Below are 17,342 nucleotides of genomic sequence, written 5' to 3'. Positions count from 1 at the left end.
GGTCATAAATTAGACCGATACCGCAGATCTTAATGACAGCCCTCAGTGTTGCTAAGATTTGCTTCCCCAAAAATGAACTGTCAAGATATCTAAAAGCTGTCAAAGCTCATTTGAACTGTTAAAAAACACATTCGTCATTGTCAAAGTTATCAAGGGATTTAGCTCTGATGGACTTTAAATTGTAAAAAAAAAAAGAGGGCTTCATAATTGAAAAAAAAATAGCATTTCTTCCTAATTTGCTGAATGACAGTCCTTAGGCTGTCATTCAGCAAATTAGGAAGAAATGCTATTTTTTTTCAGTTTTGAAAATGTCCTCTTTTGAAGGCTAGTACAATTGCAACATTTAAAAGGCATTTAGATAGGAATATGACTAGGAAGGGTTTGGAGGGATATGGGCCGGGTGCTGGCAGGTGGGACAAGATTGGGTTGGCATATCTGGTCAAATGGATGAGTTGGACCGAAGGGTCTGTTTCTGTGTTGTACATCTCTGTGACTCTAAGACTCTATTTACAGCTTTGAGAATTCTTCAACAGTTTTGACAGTTCCATTCGATTTATGCATTTTTACGCACAGTTGGGTCTACTTTTAATAAATCCAAATGAATCACTCTGAAAATACAATATCACAATGGTTCCTTAGTTTTCTAAAGGGGACTCTGGTTTTAAAAGCAAAAATCAGAAGTGTAGTGACTAGGATCAGGTTGACCTTGTTACCATAAGATTCTTGTTTGAGGTTGTCAATCAGGAAAGCCTTAGCTGACCACTATAACCAGGCAATTAGAACCCCTCAGTTGAGGACTGACATTGAGCTAGCTGGCCACAGCCAGTGTCCTGTGCACTAGTAAATAAAGGATGTCTTGGTGATGGGACCCAGCTTCTGTGCAGTTATTTCAGTAAGATTCAGCTCTGTTCCTATCAGTTCTAGCCTGCACGGACATCTACCTCACCAAAATCAGAAATAAAGATAAAGTCACCACGGTCTCACTTGGTTGTAGAGCTGATCTCTCATTAGAGTGAAATGACTGGTGGCGGTTTAACCTGAGGGTCACCATGCTTGAGGTGTGAGGAGATGTTAGAAAGGAGAGCCCTTTATAGTAACCTCAGCTGAAATCAGATATGAGTGGAGACAATTGCTGACTTTTATGGGGCAGCTGCCTCTGGGAAGCAAGAATCTCCTGTTTAGAACTTGTCTCCTTTCTACACCATTAATAATCTCCACTGTGAAAATGGTGGAGGCCAGGCACAATGTGGGATCTCTGCAGTTGAATGTTTGCTGCCATTTTCACACTGACAAAAGCCTCCCAGTCTATGCATGATTTCAGGCCATCATGTTAAGCATGATGTCTACCTGGTTATCCATTTACTAGCAGTTACTGAATTTTCTGTCTGTGGTAAGTTGAATTGTGAAACATTGTAAGGATTGTACTTTTAAAGATCTAATTTAGAAATGAAAGGCTTTAACGTTTTGATGTGTCTTTTAGAATTAATGAGCCAGATGAAATTTAAACATTACTGTCAACAGCAGTGAATATAAAAGGTGTAAAAATGTACTCGCATACTCATTATATTTTGAATAAACTTTGAAAACATTAAGTTGATAAATTAATGCTCCAGTAAATAATCTTTTGTTTCTCAATGCTAGGTCAAATGTCACTTAACTGTCATATCGTCTTCATCTGATTGAAGTTATCTGTAGTGACAGGAGTAGAGAACATGCATTGAAAATTAACACGCCTAAAGCAAATGTTTAAATTGGGAGTCTTATTTTTGTTGCACAGTCCTGCTGAAAATGACATGATTTCCAAACTAAGCAGCTCATTTTGAAAGGAGCTGGGTGAACATTTCATTAAATATGTGTTTGAGGATAAAAATAGATAGAGGATAGAAATTTCCTTTCAAACCTACCAGGAAAGTTATCTGTGGAATGCAGGCAGCCAAGGGTAGATATTATAGATATTCCTATTAGAATGGTGTCTTAGGGCTTTTGCATCACCGATTTTGACAGGAACGAATAAACAGCTTTACCTTACTTTTCAGCTTATTTCAAGGGATTAACTTGGCAGAACCATTATTGTACCTATTGGATTTTGTTAAAAAGAATAGTTGAAATGAACTGAATGCTTCATTTGTTTCATATTTTGCTGTGGTATTATTCCTTTGATGCTAAGATTAGAGTTGGATTAGGTTACAGTCAGTGTTTAGATTAGGGTTAGAGTTGGAATCAAGAATTTGTATCATTTCCACCTGACTTCCTCAGGCGCTTAACATGAAAATCTCTCTTTTAGCAGGGTGATTTACTTTGGAAATGCTCCAAATAAATGCTCCAAAATAAAACTGCACTTAAAGGCAATAAATTTTACCCAGTGAATGTGTTGAACACTTTCTTTTTAAGCTCAGATAACAAATTAGATAATTGGCTGGTTAATAATTAAATGTTCCTGCTGTTATAGATTGTCTAGAACATTGACACAAGGAGCTGAAATTTTATTTTTATCCATTTAGTAAGCCAAAAATAGATGGTGTACTGAGATTTTCATTGGCTTGTTACCAGTGACTGACTTCAATGAAAATAAAGATTGGGAGCAATGTGAAAAAAAGGTTCTGGCCTTATACAAAAAAAAAGATTGTTGGCAAATATCTCATTGACTTTACCATTATTTTTGTGGTGAACTGGAGACCCTGTAGTTTGTTTTCTTTCCCTAATAATAGGCTACTTCAATGGTTTGAGTTACAAGGAGAGTGCTATAGTAGCTCCATTACAAACATTGAAATTATGAAATTGGTGTCATTAAACTGCAACACTCCAAGGAAGCTACTGAGGCAGGGCTTTATGAGACCAGTGGCTTCTGAACTTCCCTCAAAACAATCAGAAGTCACAAAATAGGGCTATTTCAGACTACCATAATGTAGTTGCCTACAGTTGATGTTGATGTTGGATGGTCTAGTAGGGAAGAAGGCACTCCTTGCATTGCATTTGTAATTGGGTCGTCATTGAAATATCTGGGAAAGTTCAACTTTCTTCTGAATAAAGAAACTCTTTAGAGAGAAAATAGGCTTGCGTTGCTTTACTGCTTCACTTAGCTATAGCGCTTTGTAAGCAACACGCCAACATATTATTTTAAAGTTGCTATGAAAGAGCCATTAACATAGAAATCCTTTCTTGCTTCTTGATTTCAGTTGAATTTTTGAAGAGAATGTTGAGAGCTTCTGAATGAGTGTCGATGACTCCCCCAGTAGAGATAAATCTTTGATCCACATCGAAGTTAACAATTCTAATGTTTGCAGGAGTTAATTCAAGCCCATAAAACCATAACCTTTTTGAAAATAAAAATGATTAACTGAACTTAATCTTGGTAACTTATCACCATCCAACCCAATGTTGGTTTTAATGGAGGTGGTTTAATGGGAGATTGGTAATGTATTTTCGGGATGTTACAAGCCTTCAATTAGCATTTACTATTAAGAGCTGCAGAGAGGTTTCCTGTGCATAAGCAAATCCCATCAGCTTGTGGGTCAGGAACAGTACGGGGTGGATCCTCCAAGTCCTCAAAGTTAGGTCGATGTGAGGGGATGCTTGTTACGGAATAATATCCCAACACAACCTCAAGGTGTCCAGCTCTAGTACCTTCTTAATGTTCCTTCTGTGCACCCCATTACTGCTCCACTGTCAACCTGGCTGGCTGCAGCCAAGGAACATTTTGATAAAATTGGTTCAGATAATAAATTTACCTGGAGCTGCAAGAAACCCTCTTCTGACTCTTCCCAGATGCTATTTGACACTGTTACCACCACAAAAGCAACCCACAAACTCCTTGCCCGCACCTTCCCCATTGACTTCTTGCCTTGTAATTATTGTCAGGGTCAAAAGATTTTCCAGTCCAATTCACATGAGAAGGCATAGACCAATTCTTGTTGTATTATCAGGGTAATGTCATTCAGAGATTGAGATACAATCCCCATCAATATACCCAAAAAGAGTTGGCAACGCCAAAAGAGAAGGTGTCACAAATAGAAAGAAGTGAATAAAGTGGAATTACAATTTCTTATGGTGGCTCAGTGGTTAGCACTGCTGTCTCACAGAACCAGGGACCCAAGTTCGATTTCAGCCTTGAACGACACTCTGTGTGGGGTTTGCACATTCTCTCCGTGTCTGCGTGGGTTTCCTCCAAATGCTCCAGTTTCCTCTCACAATCCAAAGCTGTGCACGTTAAGTGAATTGGCCATGCTAAATTGCCCATAGTGTTCAAGGATGTGTAGGTGCATGAGTCAGGGGTAATGTAGGGGAATGGGTCTGGGTTGGGATACTTTTCGGAGGGCCTCTTTTCACACAGTAGGGATTCTAATTCTTATGATGGAAAACTCTTCATTCGGACAAAAGTATTACCTGAATGCACTTTAATTCTGAGACAAACTCATTTAAATATCTCTATTTGTTCTGTGAATGAGGTGTTGAAGACACATCTATAAAAAAGGCTTTGTGTGATTTTTGGTTGTTACCCTTGTGAACCTGTTAGCTTTAGTGCAATAGCTCATGTCTTCATACCTTAAGTTAGCATCTTAAGCAGCTATCTATCAATTTAAAGTGAAGTTGTGTCACATCTCATCACACCAAGGCTCCCTGTGGTCCAAGGGTCAGATAGTGTCATCCTGAAATAAACCTGTATCATTCAATTCAATACGACCAGGCAACGAACTTGCAGATCAAAATAGCCATTCATTGAATTACAGGTAACTGTAAATTGTCCATACAGTCTGCCATACATTGAAGTATTAGACAAATACAGATTTTATTGTGAAAACATAAACAGCATTAAGAATACAGTTGATAGACAGTAGAAGATTTTGAGAAATGCCCCACTTAGACATCTGTTAATTACATTAAGATTTCTTGAACAGGGTCAGTTGTCACTGGCTGACAGATTTAGGCATGACCCCATCCTAATTTACAATGTTGTCTTGGCAGTGGGAATGATAAACATTTTGAGACAGGCAACTGCTCCAAATTCAGAGGGAAGTTTGTTACAACCTCTCATCACAGATTATAGGATAAACTCAGAAGTGATCCCATTATTTTAACATTAATTCTCAAGGTGTGACTCACTGATAAGGCTGAGATTCATCACCCATTCCCTAGAAGTCCTGATCTTGGTACTGATTTTGACTTACTGAGTCACAAAGAAGGTAAGGATACATTGATAGGAGTGTGGAGCCTAAGTAAGGAGTGCAGGTTTACTTACATGAAGCACATTGCTGATAATATCTGTGCGTTAATAACATTATAAAAATGTATTTCAGTTTCTTTAATTGACATTGTGGTATTTAAACTCATGTTCTTTTAGTTATTAGTTTAGATCTCTCTTGCACTACCAAACCTATATTTTTGGAAACAATTTTCCAGATTGTGCCAAGAATTGTGATCATGATCCACCAATTTTTCAAGCACAAAATGGCAGTGTAAATGACCCTTATGATGGGTCAAGCAGATGTACATTCAGTGAATGCAATGTTCCAACCAGCGATTGGTTTAAGCAGAAATACAAAAATTTCTGGAGGCCCGTTGTAAATGAAAATGTCTACTTATCCTTTCATGTCTGTACCTGCTTTCGACAGGAGCATATCAGTTGTGTCACTCCCCAACTTCTTGCCTGCAGCCCTCCAAATCTTCCCTCTTCAGAAAATGATTAAATGTTTTTTTGAAATGCACACTCAATCTTCTCCCATGATACTACAACCAGTGCAGTCCAGACCCTAACTACGTGCTGTGCAATAGAACTTTTTCTCATGCTGCTATATTGCCTATTTTGTCAAACACCTCCCTGCTATCTTCTCGATTGTTCCTCAATTGGGAAGAGATTGTCCCTGTCTATTGTGTTTCATGGTTTTGAATATATCTGTCTTATCTTCTATCAATCTTCTCTACTCCAAGCAAGTTTCACCAGTTAATCTATAAAAACCAAGTTCTTCATCCTTGGAACCATTTTCATAAAGTTTTTCTGTATTTGCTTTAATATATTTCTCAATTTCCTAAAATGTGCTTGATGGAATTGAATTCAGTACTTCAGTTGAGGCCAGTCCAGCATCATATAAAGATTTATCCTAACTTTCTTGACTACCTCCATTTGTAAATCTCAGGATCCTGCATGATTTAAAAACTATACTGTTACCTGTCCTGCCACCTTCATTAACCTGTGCAAATACTCTTATGTCCTTTGTTTTCTGGACCCTCTTTAGAATTTCACTCATTGTTGCAAATTGCCTCTAAAATTCTTCTTAAATGGATGGCTTTGCACTTCTCTGTGCTAAATTTCATCTGCTATTTTTCTGCCCATTCCATTAGCCCATCTGTGATCTTTTGAAGTTTAAAGCAATTTTCCTCATAGTTCACAATACTGCTATTCGCTGCGTCAGCTGTAAATTCTGAAATTCCTCTTCATGTCAACGTCCAAGGTTCCACGTTTATCCATGGGGGTCAGGAATGCCGAGCCATGATATTTTCCGACTTTTCTAATCTGACCCAGAAAATATCGACACAGGAATATTCTGGGGTGATTGGGGGTTTGGGGTAAACGTGGAAAGGGAGCAGTGGTTACAGGCTGCAGATGTGGGCGCGATTAAGTCCCATAGGAGTAGGCAATAATGTGGAGTTGAGGCCGCAATCTGATTTTATTCATAGAACATAGAACATAGAACAATACAGCACAGAACAGGCCCTTCGGTCCACGATGTTGTGCCGAACATCTATCCTAGATTAAGCACCCATCCATGTACCTATCCAATTGCCGTTTAAAGGTCGCCAATGATTCTGACTCTACCACTCCCACGGGCAGCGCATTCCATGCCCCCACCACTCTCTGGGTAAAGAACCCACCCCTGACATCTCCCCTATACCTTCCACCCTTCACCTTAAATTTATGTCCCCTTGTAATACTCTGTTGTACCCGGGGAAAAAGTTTCTGACTGTCTACTCTATCTATTCCTCTGATCATCTTATAAACCTCTATCAAGTCACCCCTCATCCTTCGCCGTTCCAACGAGAAAAGGCCGAGAACTCTCAACCTATTCTCGTACGACCTATTCTCCATTCCAGGCAACATCCTGGTAAATCTTCTCTGCACCCTCTCCAAAGCTTCCACATCTTTCCTAAAGTGAGGCGACCAGAACTGCACACAGTGCAACCTTGCAATGGCAAAGCAAGGTTGAAGGTCTGAATGCAGAACATTCCAGTTTCTATGTCATCAATAACCTGTCAAGCTCCTTGCTATGACTGCACTGATATTAAACCAGTGGTGGGTGGGTGAGACTCGTAACATGGGGAGCACAACAAGGATACCTCATGGGTAACTGATTGATAAATCAGCCAGTGGGATAGATGTTACATTCTGAAAGCCCTCCTAACCTTTGTGGCCAATCTATTTAAAGCAAAGAAAGTACGAAGAAAATTTACAGTCTAGGAAAAGGCCCTTCGGCCCTCCAAGCCTGAGCCAATCCAAATCCGCTACTTAAACCTATTGCCCAATTCCTAAGGATCTGTATCCCTCTGCTCCCAACTACTCATGCCTCTGTCCAGATGCACCTTCAATTCATCTACCGTGCCTGCCTCTACTACCTCTCCTGGCAACGCATTCCAGGCACCTGCCACCCTCTGTGTAAAGTACTTTCCACGTGTACCCCCCTAAAACTTTTTACCCCTCACCTTGATCGTGTGACCTCTCATTACTGAATCTTTCACGCTGAGAAAAAGCTTATCTCTATCCACCCTGTCTATACCCTTCATAATTTTGTCGACCCCAATCAGGTCCCCCCTCAATCTCCTTTTTTCTAATGAAAACAGTCCAAATCTATTCAACTTCTCTTCATAGCTAGCACTTTGTATACCAGGCAATATCCTCGTAAACCTTCTCTGCACCCTGGCCAAAGCGTCCACATCCTTTTGTAATGTGGCGACCAGAACTGTACACTGTATTAAATTTAAACTTTCCCTTAGCTGTAGCCTAGTATCCAGTAATTATTCTCAGCTTCAGGTGTGGATTGTACCAGCAACAGCCAATGCCTTCCCTGTGGTGCTGCTGCCATTCACTAGAGCTACCAACTTTTGATTACCTGGCAGCTCTTGGTTGGGCCTTGATTCTGCAGGAAGGGGTACGAATGGTCAGTGGTGTCTGAGCAGTATGTGATACAGCCAATTTTCCATAAAAGAGGTGGCACTGGACCAGCTCTCCAGTTGAGGAAAAAGATTGTGTTTCCTCAGTTAGATACTCGCCACAGACTCTGTCCTTGACCTGTCAAGTACACCTACTGTTTATCACTGCAGTGTGCAGTTATGCCTGTTAGAAGGCCACCTTTGACGTAGTCTACATGCAGCCCCACCACACACATGTTTAGAGAGACTATCCCATAAAAGTAAGTTTATATATATCTCATGGCACAATGATATGTTATGGGACTCAGCCAGGAAATTAAACCCTTCCTCACAAGTATGTATTGTCCCTTAGCTCCCTGAGAAGTATGGCAGATAGTTCAGGACGTTAAGGTTTTGGAGCAGGCTACCTATTTGGGAAATATTTGTAACAATCCAGTTCAGAGATGATGGTGGTATAATGGTCATGTCATTGGACTAATGAAGCCAGAGTCATGGGCTGCCTTTGGGATGTGAGCTATAATCAAGTCAACAGCTTTGAAATTTGAAATAAATTAATGAATACCAAATCTTTAATTCAAAGTTATCTTCAATTAAGATGCCAAAAATCTAGCATTGATGGTCATAAGAATTCTTTTACAGAAAGAAATCTGCCATCCTTGCTTAGTCTGGCCTATATGTGACTCCAGGCCCACGCAGTGTTGTTGCCACTTACATGCTGACTGAAGCAGCCTACAAGAAACTGAATTCAAGGAGAGTTATGGATGGGCAATAATTGCTGACCTTTCCAGCAAACATGAAATAACTTTTTTTTAAAAATTCACAACAAATATCAGTAATAAACAGTTAATTGAAACTAAAGGATGCACTTGTGGAATATTATGGCTGTGTAATCGAACTGTGTATTGTCAAAAACAAATGACTTCTAATATCTGTTATCTACAACTCTGTGTACATAAACTAAAACAGCAGCAACTGGGGATAGTTCCTAGGATTTTCTTGATCTGCTTTATTAACTGCTGAACACTGATGAACATTCAAGGAGCTCTCAATCTTTGTTTCAGAGACGTGTTTCCTCAAGGTCTGCCTGATGAATATGCTTTTGTTGCCACATTCAAATTCCGAAAAACTTCACGAAGAGAAGACTGGTACATCTGGCAAATTATTGACAAATATGGGATTCCACAGGTATATTGTCACATGTTTATCTTTCATTCAAGAATGATTTCACTCAGAAAAATTGGATGACTGGGGAATCAGAATACAAAAATTTACTTCAAAATCCTTGAGTTATCAACACATTTCACCAATCTAAATTAGATCTCTCCAGATGGTGTTTAACACCATAAAATCTAATGTGTTCTAGATAGAATGTTTTCTACAGAACAATTTGTTTTTCTTGAGTTGAGTTAAAACTCTTTCACAAGTATTGTATTGTACGTCCTTCCAGTAAGTATACATTGATGTGTGCTTTCTGGTGTAGTTAACAACTGTGGCGAAATATTGTAAACAAATTGCATTGGAGAGTTAGGTTTGGATGGAACTGAATAAATTGAGAAAATTAAAAGATGCTGAGGTTACACTGCTAGGGAAAGTTTCAATCTTTGCTCTCGGCATTAAGGATATTCCAGGAATTATGTTAAATTCAAAGACACAAGGCTAGAGCTAAGAAATAGGAGAGAAATGGTAAAATGTACTATATGAATGACAGTCCACTAAAAGATACAAATCAGATAGAGTGTGAGATTTGAGTACAGATCACAAAGAATATAAGTGTAGCAATATTGAAGATTTTGACCATCTCAAGATAGACTGGAATAAAAATAACACAGGATATTGAATGTCTTTTTGGAATGCATCCCAAACTGCTTTCAAGAATAGTATATTCCTTTACCCTGAGAAATGATGTGAGTAAAATCGTTATTAATACCCTGCTGTGAATATTTGTATAGACTGTTGATGGATCTTGCTGTAACTTTGATTTACACTCTTTGGTGATCTTAGAGTCAACTGGAGACAGAAGTTAGAGAACAATTGGGAAATAGGAGCCCGAATAGAGATTTTAGACAAATGATGGAAAAGGTTGCAGCAAAGATACAAATATAAACATGCTGGGCTGGCAAAAGACAATGCTCAACATTAATATGAATTATCTCACCCAGTTTCATCATGGAGCACTTTAGCAAGCTGGCTAACAGATGAGAAATTGAGAATCTTTAAGCTTGTAATGGCCAATACAAATTGCATTCATATAAACAGAAATGGTGAGCTCTGTTAAATAATTGAGAGGGTCAGAAGAAGATATCAGCTTATAGTCCAACAGGTTTATTTGAAATCACAAGCTTTCGGAGCACTGCTGCTTTGTCACCTGAAAGCTTGTAATTTCAAATAAACCCGTTGGATTATAACCCGGTGTCATGTAACTTCTGACTTTGTTCACCTCAGTCCAACACCAGCACTGCCAGATCATAAATAATAGAGATTAAAATAAGTTGAAATTTAAAAGTGAGGCATATGTTAATGTTACAGCAAAAAATTACTAAAGATGCTCAGGAAAATTGAAAAGCATGTCATTACGAAGTGAGTCGAAAAACTAACAGATAATCTTTTAAAAAACGACAGTGGGGCTTGTATAACCATGCAGAAAGAAACACAGTCAGACAGAGAATTGGACGATCCTTCCATGTTGTGATGAAAAAAGTCCTTCATACTATTCACTATCTATCAGAAATGTGATGAAGTTACAAAATTATGTCTTTCCTTCTTTAAACTGTACTCTCTGTAGTCCGAATACAATTTGTAAACTGGTTTATTTGTATAATTTCAACTAAATACACCTTGTAGTAAACTGACAGGATTGAATCAGTCATCCACTTTATAACATACCTCACCAACAGGTGAGAAATGGAGACAATAGACAATGGACAGTAGGTAGAGGTGTAGGCCATCGGTCCTTCGAGCCAACACCACCATTCATTATTATCATGGCTAATCATCCACAATCAGTATCCTGTTCCTGCCTTATCCCCATATCCCTTGATTCCACTATCTTTAAGAGCTCTATCCATCTCTTCCTTGAAAGTATCCAGCAACTTGGCCTCCACTGCCTTTTGGGGCAGAGCATTCCATATATCCACCACTCTCTGGGTAAAGAAGTTTCTCCTCAACTCTATTCTAAAGACCTACCCCTTATTTTTAAACCATGTCCTCTGGTTCTGGACTCACCCATTAGCGGAAACATGCTTCCTACTTCCAGAGTTTCCATTCCTTTAGTAATCTTATATGTCTCAATCAGCTTCCCTTTCATCCTTCTAAACTCAAGTGTATACAAGCCCAGTTACTCCGGTCTTTCAACATATGATAGTCCCGCCATTCCAGGAATTGACCTTGTGAACCTATGCTGCACTCCCTCAATAGCCAGAATGTCCTTCCTCAAATTTGGAGGTCAAAACTGCACACAATACTCCAGGTGCGGTCTCACCAGGGCCCTGTACAGCTGCAGAAGGATCTCTTTGCGCCTATACTCAATTCCTCTTGTTATGAAGACCAGCATGCCATTAGCTCTTTTCACTGCCTGCTGTACCTGCATGCTTGCTTTCATTGACGAATGTACAAGAACACCTAGATCTCGTTGTACTTCCCCTTTACCTAACTTGAAACCAAAGCAGGAAACGACACATTTATCAACATTAAACTGTTCTACCATGCATCTGTTCACTCACCTAGCCTGTCCAAATCACCATGTATTTTCATAACATCCTCCTCACACTTCACCCTGCCATCCAGAAGCTTCAAGCATTTGACAACCAGTATAAAATGTATTCATATAAGTAGAAATGGTGAGCACCTTTTTAGTAATAAAGCATGAAACTAGGTTGATATTTAAAAGTGAAGCATATGACAACATTATGAACTAGTTTATTTGCATAATTTGATCCAAATATAGAAATTGACAGGATTGGGTCATCATCCATTTTACAACATATCTGACTTGGTTTTCGTTGCAGTTAGAGTCAGGTTTAAAGCTAGCTAAATAGTGAATGAGCACACATGTCTAAAATCAAGTATCATGGCCAAGGAATATGAAACTGTGTTCTAATGTGAATGAAAGGATTCAGATGAGGAAACATGGAAATATAGAAAAGAGAAAGAACAGTAGGCCATTTGGCTCATTAAGTCTACCATTCAAAATGATTGTAGCCAATCCTTCATCTGAGCACCATACTTCCACCCTCTCCCCAGAACGTTGAAACCCATTTAGCATCTAGCAATCTCTCTATTTCTTTCTTAAATATATTCAGTGACTTTGTCTGAATGCACCACAACCTTCAAGAGAATTCCATAGGCTCCACCCCCCCCCCCCCCCCCCCCCCCCCCCACCAACCCCCGAATTAAATAAATTTCTCCTCATCTCAATCTAAATAGTCTATTGTTGTACCATAAAACTGTCAGATTTATCAGCATAATTAGGCTATTTGGCCTATCGAACCTCCTCCACCATTTGATCATCACTGATATGTTTCTCAAACACATTCTCCTGCCTTCTCCCCAATAACCTTGATTCCCTTAATAACCAAAAACCTATCCATCTCTGTCTTACATGCAGTCAATAACTTGGCCTCCTCAGCCCTTTGTAACAATGAGTTCCACAGATTCACCACCCTGTGGCTGTAGAAATTCCTCCTCATCGAAGTTCAAAAGGGTCGTATCTTTGCTCTGAGGCTCTACCCTCAGATCCTAGTCTCTCTTAATATTGAAAACGTTTTCTCCGTATCCACCCTATCCAGACCTCTCCATATCATGTAAGTCTTATCAGTAATGGGTTGAAGGCTTAAGGACCTCAGGCAGGAAGACAGAGTTGATGTCGAGATGAGATCACCCATGATTGTAATAAATGGTGGAGCAGGCTCGAAGGGGTGAATTGCCCACTTCTGCTTCTAGTTCTAATTCTTCTCAGTATTGTGTGTCCTGAGAGAGTGGCCCCTTGTTCTGAGATCAATGCTGCATCGTCTGTCCAGCCCTCTCAGAACGTCATAAAATTCAATGAGACCTTTCTTATTCTTCCAGTGAATGCAGCCCAGTTGACCCAAAATCTCCTCATATGACAGGCATGCCAATCCAGGAATCAGCCTGGTGAACCTTAGTTGCACTTCATTGCGCAAAGTGTGCCTTTGATGAAGAGATCAGGTGTGGTCTCACCAAGCCCTGTTACACTGCAGTATGGTTTCCTTGCTCCTGCACTCAAACTTTCTTACAATGAAGGCCAACATACCATTTGCATTCCTAACTGTCTACTGCACCTGCTTGCTTGCTTTCAGTGATTGCTGTACAAAAAAACACCCAGATTCCTTTTTTACATCAACCATTCCCAATCTATCACCATTTAAATAATTCTGTTCTTTCCCACCAAAATGGGCAGCATCATATTTATCCACACTTAGGCCATAAATTTGCAACTCACTCAACTTGTCGAAATAACCTTGAAGCCTCTTTATGTCCTCACCTATTACACTCAACACCCTCATTCAAATTGTTGGCATATATTGCGGACAGCAGCAATCCAAACATTGATCCCTTTGGGATTCTATTTTTTAATCATCTTCTACAACAACAACAATTGTTTTAAAAGGGTTGAACCTTCAATAAAGAATGCTCCTTTACAGATGGAACACCCAGTGATCTGTCTCCTTGCATTATCCAGGTTTCCATCCGATTAGATGGTGAGAACAAAGCTGTGGAGTACAATGCGGTTGGACTGAGGACAGATGCTGTGAGGACCGTTTTCAGAAACAAAGAAGTCAGCAGCTTATTTGACCGCAATTGGCACAAGCTGGCCCTCAGTATTAAGTCAAGCAGTGTCTCTCTCTACATCGACTGCAAACTGATTGAAACGCTGCCAATGGAAGAACGGGAGAACATCAACATTCGAGGGAAAACCGTGATTGGCAAACGTCTGTATGATAGTGTCCCAATTGATGTAAGTCATGTCATGTTCATGATACAAATGAGAAAATAAAATGAAACCTTAGTTTATCCAGCAGTGATCAATAATTCAATTGGAGTGTGTCCATTTTCAGCTGCAAACCGGTGCTGAAGGGTCCACTGTGGGCACATATTCAGATCTTGTCAGAAATGTATGCACTTTTGGTTTGAGCTTCACTGTAATAACATGACACCTGTCTTTTGTTGGCAGTAGGTCCTTGTGTAAACTGGGCTGTTAATGGCTGCTTCTGGTTTTTTTGCCAAGTTAGATTACAATATGTGCCGCACAGGCATAGGCCAGTTTTCTCTGGCACACTGCAAATGGTCCTTAAACCAACATTTGGAGCCAAGTACAACGGAGTCCAGAGTAACAGCAAGGCTTTTGAGGGCTCAACATATTTGGCATGTTTTCTTTGGGTTTGCAGCCAACTGCATAAGATTGTTACATCTGGTATGTTTCCCTCATCCAGAACTAGTGCATGACTACCACACTCAATCTGAATTTTGATCCCTTGCTTGAAAGGAAAGTCATCTGAGCATGCCGGTGAAAATACAAAATATCTTCTGTTGTTTCAAGGTGCAGATTTGCCCTTTCTTCCTTTCCTGTCTGACTGAAGAGTTGTTCAACAGATTATTTTTTTAAAAAGGGTATTCTAAATGAAAATATTTCTAACTGGCAAAAATGGCTTTGAAATATGCAATCTCTGAGAATCTTGCTAGTATGCAGTGCAGGAAATAGATTCATTTAGTGAATGTTAAAGGGAAATGTTTACAGAACTAGATTCTCACTGCATCAAAAAAGCCTATTCAACCCATCTAGCCTCTGATGGTTCTGTGAAAGAACAGTTATATTTCACACATGGAATTATAGAAACCTACACCACAGAGTTCACTGCTCTTTGATGAGAATTGGATCAGGTTGAGTCGTGAGGTTCAAATACTCAACAGGCGTTAGAAAGCTGACATAGAACATAACACCAGGTTATAGTCCAACAGGTTTAATTGGAAGCACACTAGCTTTCAGAGTGTCGCTCCTTCATCACCTGTTGAATGAACGGCGCTCCGAAAGCTAGTGTGCTTCCAATTAAACCTGCTGGATTATAACATGGTGTTGTGTGATTTTTAATTTTGTACACCCCAGTCCAACATCTAAATCATGACATAGAACATGACAGAGTGGAGGGTAGAAAAGAACTGGATTCAAACTAATTAACAATATCCAGTAATCATTTTGTTAAAAAAAGTTATCTGTTTTTACTTATCTCCAGTTTGACCTTCAACGGATTGTCATATATTGTGATGCCAAGGATGCAGAACTGGAGACCTGCTGTGATCTTCCCAGCAACCCGGTGAGTGAGAAATAACTGCATGAAAAAAAAAGATGGTCCTAAAAGCATTAAAGCTGATTTCATTTGTCATGCTCACCTTCAGAAAATACGCTTTCAGTAAAATAATTATCTAAAATGACAGCCACGCTTTCAGTTGCACAGCCCTAATCTTTGGACATTATGAATATTTTCATCCTGAAGTAATCTCAATTGTTTATTCTTTAATGGTCTTTACAACCAACTTGCCCCAAACTTCCTCTCTGTGTTTATTTCTATCTGTTTGATTTAGTGTGAAGTGCTCCTCGACATTAAAGATTTTATACACATACAAGTTGTTGGTTAGCAAGTGTTATGATATTTGGTATTGTCAACTCCACCTATTTTCTCTCAGTTCCGTCTTTGCCTCACAGGTACATTGCACTTTCTTGTTAGGTTTTCTGCATATCAGTCAAGTTCAGAACCTTTGCAACTATCAATTACTGATGCAGACTAATGCACCTAATGTCAATCAAGCTGAGATCAGTGGACTTATTGTAAATCAGTAAGTGAATCTGGGATCTTGTAGACCTATATGGTACACTACCACAGCGAATCATTTACATCAACAATAATATATATTTACTGATCAATCTAAGGAATATAACAAGATGATTGACAGAAGTGTAGTCCGACACTGAGCCAAAGAAGAGCTGGGTTTTAAGGATGGTATTAAAAGAAAAGAGAGTTTACCCAGCAGGGAACAAAAGGGTAAAGTTACAGGACTTACAGCCTACACAGCTATTGACAAAGCCATCAGTGGTGAGATAAAAATATTTAAGATCATAAGAGGCAAGATTTCTTGGCAGAGTGAAGCAACTTCAAGAGTTAAATGCAATTTGTCTGTTTTAAGCTCAGTGTTGATCAAAAATCAAAGTAGATCAGAAAGTGGAGCAGTAGTGAGGAGCTGGAAAAATCACAGGCAGCAAAAATCTGAATGAGCTGAAACATATATAGATTGGAAGGTGGCCAGGAGAGTATAGGAATTTTAGAATCAGGAGATGCCAAAAAGACTTCAGGGTTTTAGGATGAATTGAACTGAGTCTGGGAAATGTATGTGCAATATGGACTTTGATAGTATCTATCTTAGAAAGAATGGTGTGGTCATATGCTGAGCTCAAGCTCAAATAGAATGTTAGGTTTGCAAAACATTAGCTTCAATGTGAGACAGTGGTCAAGGAAGAGGATTGTGCTAGAGGTGAGGGTAATTTTACCCATGAGATAATGAATGGCATGATTGGTTGGAATAATGATTGAAAGAACTCTGTTCATTCTCAAAGAACATTTGTGTTATCCCTGGCTGTATAATTGGTTAAATGTAACTTGCATTGATATGCATTTCAAGTCACTGGTTCTTACATTTTTTACCACTCATTAGCATTTCTTTCTCTTTTGTTCCCCAGTGTCAGATTACTCTTGCCACACAACATCCTCATTTGGAGATCTTAACAACACCACAACCACCTGCTGAAGTTGACAGCACAAAGACCATTAACTGTTCCTGTCTTAAGGGAGAAAAGGTACTTCAAGTGATTAAATGAATGATATAATTGTCATTATTTTTTACATCCAAGATTAAGGAACAAATAGGAAATTCTGGAAATGCTCCTTAGGTCTGACAGCATCTAAAGAAAGACAAAGTTTTAGTATCACGTTGATGACATTTTCATCCAAATGTTGATCATGAGATTTAGTTACCTAATGTTGATGGTGACACGTGAAAGTATCTGGGAAAATAGACACAGCTTTGTTTTATTTCTACATTTGTTAAAGGAACCTAGGAGGTTGAGAGGTGACCTGATAGAAGTTTATAAAATAATGAGAGGTATAGATAGAGTTAATGGTAGCTGTCTTTTCCCT

At 39.2% G+C, this 17,342-nt stretch overlaps 1 protein-coding gene across 1 annotated transcript in view; it reads left to right on the top strand.

The window, feature by feature from the left end:
• The window catches only part of col22a1 (collagen, type XXII, alpha 1), a 277,290-nt gene that overhangs the window by 90,120 nt on the left and 169,828 nt on the right, over window positions 1-17,342 (top strand). The window contains exons 6-9 of the mRNA XM_060824058.1: window positions 9,201-9,324; window positions 13,838-14,113; window positions 15,387-15,467; window positions 16,886-17,002. Coding sequence (XP_060680041.1) covers window positions 9,201-9,324; window positions 13,838-14,113; window positions 15,387-15,467; window positions 16,886-17,002 — 598 coding nt within the window. The remainder of the gene's footprint in view (window positions 1-9,200; window positions 9,325-13,837; window positions 14,114-15,386; window positions 15,468-16,885; window positions 17,003-17,342) is intronic.

This window comes from Hemiscyllium ocellatum, chromosome 4 (genome assembly GCF_020745735.1).
Source record: "Hemiscyllium ocellatum isolate sHemOce1 chromosome 4, sHemOce1.pat.X.cur, whole genome shotgun sequence".
Taxonomy (NCBI): Eukaryota; Metazoa; Chordata; class Chondrichthyes; order Orectolobiformes; family Hemiscylliidae; genus Hemiscyllium; species Hemiscyllium ocellatum.
Note: the sequence above shows the minus strand (reverse complement) of the source record. Positions and strands in the feature narration are given on the sequence as shown.